We start from the raw sequence: 8299 nt of genomic DNA, 5'->3' as shown, positions 1-8299 counted from the left end.
AGGTCTGCCTCATAAATAGCTCCTCAAAGACTAGAGCTAAAATAATTAAGCCAACTCATTGATACTGTACCTCATTTTTTTTTAATTGAATTTAGAGATATTATTTAGAAAGTAAAGATTATAGTTTCTGTTCCAACTCGATTTAGAATAGCAAAATAAACAGACTTGAGGAAGTAGGTAAATCATATTTGCGGTTGACAGCAAAGACTGTGCATCCAATCAAACTCTACAATATATTAAATTCATATGTCTATAAGGAGAAACCAGTCTAATTAAACAGATTAATTCAAGTCACTTAGTTGATTCACAAAATAAGGATTCAGGAATCAAACAACTATCTTTATTAGTGAGTCACTAAGTGATTCCCACAGATTTGTTCAAACACACCAATCTGTTCAGAAACAAAATGTCATTTTGCTGTAGCTTTTTGTTGGCGATGTTGAATCTAAAATGTAAGTTAGTCAATATGTATGTCTTATTTATTGAACTGTATACGAGCAATATCACTCAATCATTATATTTGTCACGAATCCAGTCCATGAACTTCCGTCTGCTTGCCATCAGAGGTCACCCGTCTCCCATTACATTGACTCTCACACCACACAGACTGTTACACATCACCCTGGACTGCATTTCCCATCAACCATTGCACTGATTACACGCACACAGCTGAATGCACTGATCACACACACACAGCTGAATTCAATCAGACATGCTACATAGCCATGGACTTCCTCTCTCTCTCACGGCCGAGTATTTTCTAGCGTTTTTCACTCTCCAAGTGTTAGCTACTTCACCAAGCCATTCCATGTTTATGTCCTGTTTGGTCTCTAGTATTGTTCTGCGTTTTCCACTCTCCTAGTGTTAGCTGCTATACGGAGCCTGTTTATTGTCTTAGTTTTGTCTTTTTTCCATAGTTCCTAGTTTAGTTTAGTCTTGCCTTGCCTGTTTTCCCGTGTATATATCGCTGTCTTTGTTTTTGGATTGCCCTGTCGTTTTGCCGTTTGGACTCTGTTTGCCCATGCCTGGACCTTTGCCTGTGTTCCTGGATTTATCCCTCTAGTCGCGCCCTTTTGATTCTGTTCTCCGATCGTTGACCTTCGCTAGCCCTAGGATTATTCTTGTATCTTGCCCGCCATATACCTGTTTGCCATTGTTCGACCCTGCCTGTGTTTCTGACCTCTTCTGCTTTAAATAAAGCTTGCACATGGATCCGCACGTCTCACGTCTCGTCAGCCCCGTTACAATATTAGTCTGAATATTAGTGCAGCTTTTGGATAAATAACAAATAAAAGCACCATTTCTGATTTAATATTGCCTACATATAGAGTTACTACATTTAATGTATTATACTCACTATATAAATGTATCATATTACATAGTACTTTATAAAAAAAATGTTTCTTGACAAAATGCAAATAGCATTTGCTATTTCTCCCACAGCATTTGTTAGTTATAAACGTGTTTTTAGTTCATGCGAGGGCAGTGGTAGCATCATGGTTGAGGATTTGGACTACTAATGAAAAGTGGCTTGTTTGATGTCAGCTAAGTGTGTCACAGGAAGTGTAAAGTACCTGAGATCCCCCTTCAATAGCCCAGTGACATCATGAACAAGGCATTTAGCCCCTAGGTGTATGGTACTGCACACCCAATTACTGTATTACAAGTCAAAACTAAATATAAGGCATCTTCAGAATGATAAATACAGTTTGCTGTCTTTATTATGCATGCAGCCTGAGAGATGCAGAGATGAAGACAATTTACAGAGTAAACTGGCCCATTTAGTGACACAGAGAGAATGGCTTTTTACACCCGTTAAGCCAGTGGACTGTCTAATTTAAATGACCAGGGCTTTGTAATCAGCTTTGCAAACTGGCATGCAGCACGAGACACATAAATGCAGTCACTGGACCCTGATAATCTCCTAAGAGTTTCACACAACTCACACCCCATCTACCCTGACTTGCAAACATTCACATTGTTTAGTGCATGAAGTCACTGACTCATAGTCACTGGACACTGATCAAAGGGGGTTTAAAGTGAGCACTCATGTGAAAACACAGTAACTTACCACAGCTGTGGCTGTGCCCGCACCTAATGACACCCAACTCATGATCATGGTCAGTACACCACACACCATAATACTGAAATGAGAAAAAGAGAGGAAATAACAGTGAGATGTGAGATTATATACTAACTATCAGAAGTTTGAGTCAGTAAAACATTTTTTGAGTCTCTTATGCTCACCAAGGTCAAAAATATAGTAAAAACAGTAATAATGTGAAATATCATTATAATTTAAAGTAATCAATTTGAATACATTTTAAAAGTAATTTATTCCTGAGATGCAAAGCTGAATTTTCTGCATCATTATTCCAGTCTTCAGTGCCACATGATCCTTCAGAAATCATTCTAAAACGCTGATTTGCTGCTCAAGAAAAATGTATTATTATCAATGGTGAAAACAGGTGTGCTGCTTCATATATTTTTGTGCAAACCATGATTCATTTTGTTTCACGATTCTTAGATGAATACATAGTTTAAAAAAATAGAATCTATTTGAAATAAAAATCATTTTCTGCCCTTTACTGTCACTTTTGATCAATTTAATGCATCTTTGCTGAATAAAACAGAAAAAAACTTGACCCCAAACTTACAGTATGTGTTATGTAGTTTGACAGTATATGTAGTTTCTACTATAATATTACCAATCAATGATTTTTCTATGAAAACACCATTTATTAAAAAAATAAAATAAAATTGTGAATGTGTAAATGAATATCAACTTAACTTCCAGTTAGTAAGTAAATCCGATGTTGCTTCAAATAGCTGCTATGATAGATTCAGTAAGTAATTCATTAAGTAAATCATTACTTACTAAATGATTCAAAACAACTCTTTTGGCCGAATTATTAAAAGAACCTTCTCATAAGAATAAATGTTGGGAAACTGAACTATCCTGTTTACACATTAGTAAGAAGCACATGAATGAGGATGTGAACCGGTGAGAAAGTGATCAAACACAAGAGCATGTGAGCGATCACATGAGCAAATAGGGAGTCAAAAGGAGACAGAGATGAATGGGGTAAACTGCTCCCTGGTGGCCATGGAAAATGGAGCCGAGGTTTCCTCAAACAGCATTTCTTGTCTGAGGATGGTCTTAAAAGCACCAATAAAGCGGATTGGAAGCATGTAATAATTAGTTAAGGGCGAGCACATGTTCGCACGGGTAGAGAAATCAATAAGCATTAGTGGGGTAAGTGGGGATGGATCTAAAGGAGCTTCCAATAAGGCAAATGGGGAGAGAGACAGAGGATTGAGATGAGAGGAAATGCAGGGCTCGCTGGCGACTGGCTAGCCACAGCACTCGATGCACTCAAAGTCATTCCACAGAGGTCTGTTTATGTCAGAGGCTGCATTATTTTACAGTGCATCCGTTAGGGATTCAAGCTAGCAGGAATAAACAACTTCATGACACTATACAAACAATTAACAACGGGAAAGGATCATATGCAAGCTGAAATACAGGTCATATGACACATCGTATATGCAAGTATATATTGCCGTCTATCTCCATGTTGACATCAAATGGCTTCATGATTACAAAAACAGGTCCAACTTTCCTTCTGTGAAGAGAATACCCAAATCCAGATGTCTAATATATTGATATTTACAGCAAACTTACACTGCGAGCAGCCATCGAGACTGCTTTGCCAATCCCAGACATGTTATGAGACAGATGAGCAGGTCCAAAATCAGAAGCAGCAGGTATGTTAACCATCTGAAATAAAGCAAATGAAAGATGATGAAAGATGAGAGCAGAAATAAGTGTTTAGACAGTATAAAAAAGGCACATATATATTCTATTTTTTATGTGTGCTTTCAGTTGGGTACATTTTATTATTTTTAAAAAATGTGATTAAAAAATGGCTCGTAATGTTCAATGATATAAAAACAAATAACATATGGCAGTGCTTTTCTAACCAAATAATGCTTATGCTATCATTTTCATATAATTTGATTGATTAAACTGTGCGTCACCTCATTCGATTTCTTTTTAAATCAGTTGATAGTGCTGATTTTAATATTCATCTACTGTGTGATTTAGATGTGTGGGAGCCCACTGTCAGCAGGCCTCTAAGTACTTTAAAAGTGGGTGTTTATGGCACTCAAATTATACTTCCATCTTCAGTTGTATGTTTCCCATCCATACGATTAATAATTGAACAGACCAAAGACACATACGAATTTCATGAGCTCCAGCCTAGTATGTGAGAACAGACAATCTGGCAAACAGCTCACTCTGAGAAGGTGTTACTTCTGGTAATCAGACATACCATTTGAGTGAACAACATTTCAATAAAACATTCACAAAATGAACTAATTTGTAGGGTTTTCTAACAATGTTAGAGCATTGAAACCACATGTAAAAAAAAAAACAGGTGTTTTACTGTATTTTCTGTACTGTATTGATTCAAGGTCTACACGGTTTGGTATGCTATTGGAATGACTGGAGAGCCACAATCTCATCAGTAATCCTACACCATGAGGACTTAAAAATGCCCACACATCTTGAGACAGGAAAAGAGAGAGAGGGAGAGAAATATATAGAGACAAAGGTGTTTGATAAATCAAGGGAGGGAGTCCAGAGCTTGGGCGATTCAATTTGTCTATGAGTAATGGAGGAAGAGACATTTGAACGTTGCTGCTCAATAGCACAGTCCTTTAGCTGCATGAAACACTAGCTACTCGTCAATACATGCACTGCAAGTTCATAACGTGCAGGTCTACAAATGGAAATGTAATCTTCTTGGAGGGCATACAAATCAATTTAACAAGATTAACAGCTCCAAAAGGGCGCGAGTAACCTAGTCGACATGAGATCCAGTAGTAGTGCCAGTAAAGATTAAGAAGTAGGCCAAAGCTGGCACCTTTAAGGCAGTGCCCCATTAGAAATAACTTGATTTTGGTAGGGGTAGTAGGGTGAGGGGGACAGGACAAGATGTTTGAGAAGTAGGGCCATAATTATGAGATGCAGAGTGAGAGTTTAAGAAATGGGGACATATATTTGAGGAGTAGGTCCACAAGTTTGAAAAAAAAAAAAAGAAAAAAAAAAGGGGGTCACATGTTTGAGGAGTAGGACAAAAAAATTGGCTTGCATATTTGAGGAGTAGGGGCAGAAGTCTGAAAAATGGGGTTACATGTTTGAAGTAGTAAGGTCAGAAGTCTAAAAAATAGGGTCATATGTTTGAGGAGTAGGGTGAAAAGTTTAAAAAATAGGCTCATATGTTTGCGGAGTACGGAATTTCTCTGCCGATAACGATAGCCAAATTATTCAGAATGATATTTGCAGATACCGATGCAGATACCAATAGTTTGATTTTCTTAAGGATGCAGTTAACAACACAGGGAACCCTGTCATTTGGCACATTACTATAATATTAAAGGTTAAAATGAACAACAAAGCTATTATATTCAACTGTTATTCATTTTCAGATATTATAATTGAAATGTCTGTTTACAACTCATTTGCACATAAACACCTGTCTTCATGCCAGATTATTCAAACATACATATATAACTATAAGTAAAAAAGCTTGTCTTTAGTGTTACTTTATAGCTAACTAATGAACTATGAACAGTGTATAACATAGCTGAGGTAAATGCCATGTTAAGTGACATACTGTTCACAATCTGTTTTACTGGCATCTTTCCATGGCTGAAACACTGATTGAGCGATTACATAAGACATGATACATTTTGGTAAGCTATACTGTATCTTTCAACATACCTTCTGATGTTCATTCATGTCTATTTTGTACTATAACTTATAAAAGTGGAAGAGACTCGCGCTTCGTGCTGCTGCTTGAACGGAGGTGCTATAGCAATCTGTCACGTCACATTTAAAAGCGTCAAAATGGCATTCATTGTTTGAATTTCGTGATAGAATGTACAAGATTTGAAAGCTGAGACTGTTTCTTATCAGAAGTAAGAAAGCACAAAGCTCTTTGCAATTATTGGATGGGAGGCGTGCTACAAATAATGTTTGGTGAAGAGAGAAACTGCAGATCTGGCAACCCTGGCTTGAACTATGGGTGATTCATAAGGTCAAATAGAGCCTGCTTTAATGTCGCTATTTTTAACTGTTAATGTTGTCATGTTAATTTTGACAGTCCTAAATTCAACAGAGAGAATTTCTTCACACTAGGGCTGGGCAAAAAATCAAATGCGATTTTCATCTCCATCTCCATTTTCTTTCATCGCCGCTCCATCTGAAAGCACGTGCTGGAGATTTACTGCTAATCACCAGAAGCAGCTTTACTGACGAGATGCGCATGAAAATTACATTTGATTTTTTACACAGCCCTACTTCACACACAGTATGAGTTGCAGTCTGACACGTTTTTCCGCTGCCTTTTGATTGACAGGATATAATTGGCCCTGATCATCGGCTGGTTTTGAATAATCAGCCAATAGCGATATAAGTTGCATTTATCGGCCGATACCGATTATTGGCCGATACATCGGTGCATCTCTAGTCAGAAGTCTGAAAAATAGGGTCACATGATTGAGGAATAGGGCTTCTGAAACTTAACACATTTCTACATCAGCGGTCTCTAGAGTACATGGAGCCATCCTGTCTCTGACCTCTGATGAAACATAGGACATGTTGTTGCAAAAGTTTTCAAGAGCAAGGAATGACGTAAATAAGCCATCATTACCCCACCAGCCAAAGGCAGCTTACCTGTAGTACTCTATGAATGAAGTTTTATCCGCGATGACTGCCAAATCCACTTGCACCTTCCTTGTGTCTGGCATGGCTGTCAGCTGCTGGATAATGTTGTTGGCCATCTGCTGCATGAAGCGCAAGGTTTGGGTGTAGTCTCCCCGTGGAGAAAATATCTCATCCAACCGCTCCAGGTGTTCTTTCAGTCCGACCTGCATACTACCCAATGAGTTGTCCACCTGAGACGGGAGACAAGAAAAATGCTGCTCACCAATACAAGGCTAATAGTGGCGATCGGGCCCACTGGCGCAGAAACGAATGGCTGTTTCCAATGAATTCTCTATGGGAGCAGAAAGCATGCATAGGGGATCAGGGAAGGAGTAAAGTAAGTGACGAGAGTGACAGAAAGCGGAGAAATTCTTTAAGCCAAAAAAATGCAAGCCCGTTGATTTCCTTAATTATTATAGATATTTGGGGGTCCAAACAATATTGGAGCCAATTGACTTTCATTGTGCAGACAGAAAACAACAACACGGAGACATTTTTCAAGATATCTTCATTATGTTATGCCTTAAAGGACAAGAAAATGAAGGTACCAGCTAAATAACTTTCTCAAAATAAGGTTTAGATTAAAAACGTACAAATGTTATATACTCTGATATATGGCAAGAAGGAAGCTGATTATTTTTTTTTTTGGGGGGGGGGCGGACCATCCATTGTTAATGATTTCTAGGCTAAAAACTTTCCAGAAAGTAACGAACAAGTTTGCAGTTAGTTTCTTTAGTCCCCAATCACTGTTTTTTGACAGATTCACTGAGGCTAGCAGATAATCAATAATGCTTTCAGGGAAATTGTCAGGTCACCACTGAAATATTACTGCGATCCGCCTGCCACGGTGTATAGTTATTACCATTAAATATTCTGTGCTTATTTCTTTAAAACACTAGAGCCGGCTTGAGTCGATGTCAGAGATCTATTCATGTATCGACCTGTCTGTAAGGCCTGTAATAATCGAATGCTACACAACCCTGAAAGGTTCAATTGTGAAAAAAGCTTTTAACAGCAATAATAGTTTTTGTGTACAACCTTTATATGAGAATGCTGTGACTTTACTGTAATTAGCTACCAATTTTATATAAACACATCTTATCCAGCCATAGTAAGCTACACTAGACTGGCTTAATGGTACATAATTTGTATCTGATTCTGTTTTTAAATTGGTTATGAGACATCAAATCATTTATACAGTATAATTCATCAGTACAGTATATTAGCTGAAAAAAGTAATTTTTGCTTGAATCTGGCCGTTTGACCTCTTCTTTCCCTCTTTTTACAGGCCATCATGTGGCATTTCTGGTAAACCTCTCTCATTCTTGGCAATAATTGCTTGTTCTGCTTTCGTTACAGTGAATTGCAATATGTGGCTCTTTTGAATAATAGCTCTATAACTCATCATTTCGAGATGGTGAAAGCGTAATTAAGATACATAAAGATTAAGATTCAAAAGGACTAACATTTATACTGTAACGGATCAGCTCATGGGGAAATATGAATAATTAACCATAACTAGTT

General features: G+C 37.7%; 1 protein-coding gene across 2 annotated transcripts in view; it reads right to left on the bottom strand.

The window, feature by feature from the left end:
* ttyh2l (tweety homolog 2, like) overlaps nucleotides 1-8299 on the bottom strand; it is a 54392-nt gene that overhangs the window by 16544 nt on the left and 29549 nt on the right. For both annotated transcript variants that reach the window (XM_016290887.1, XM_016290885.1), the window contains exons 4-6: nucleotides 6746-6966; nucleotides 3686-3781; nucleotides 2072-2144 (exon numbers count right to left, since the gene is read on the bottom strand). In XM_016290887.1, coding sequence (XP_016146373.1) covers nucleotides 2072-2144; nucleotides 3686-3781; nucleotides 6746-6966 — 390 coding nt within the window. The remainder of the gene's footprint in view (nucleotides 1-2071; nucleotides 2145-3685; nucleotides 3782-6745; nucleotides 6967-8299) is intronic.

This window comes from Sinocyclocheilus grahami, unplaced genomic scaffold (genome assembly GCF_001515645.1).
Source record: "Sinocyclocheilus grahami isolate Dianchi unplaced genomic scaffold, SAMN03320097.WGS_v1.1 scaffold264.1, whole genome shotgun sequence".
Taxonomy (NCBI): Eukaryota; Metazoa; Chordata; class Actinopteri; order Cypriniformes; family Cyprinidae; genus Sinocyclocheilus; species Sinocyclocheilus grahami.
Note: the sequence above shows the minus strand (reverse complement) of the source record. Positions and strands in the feature narration are given on the sequence as shown.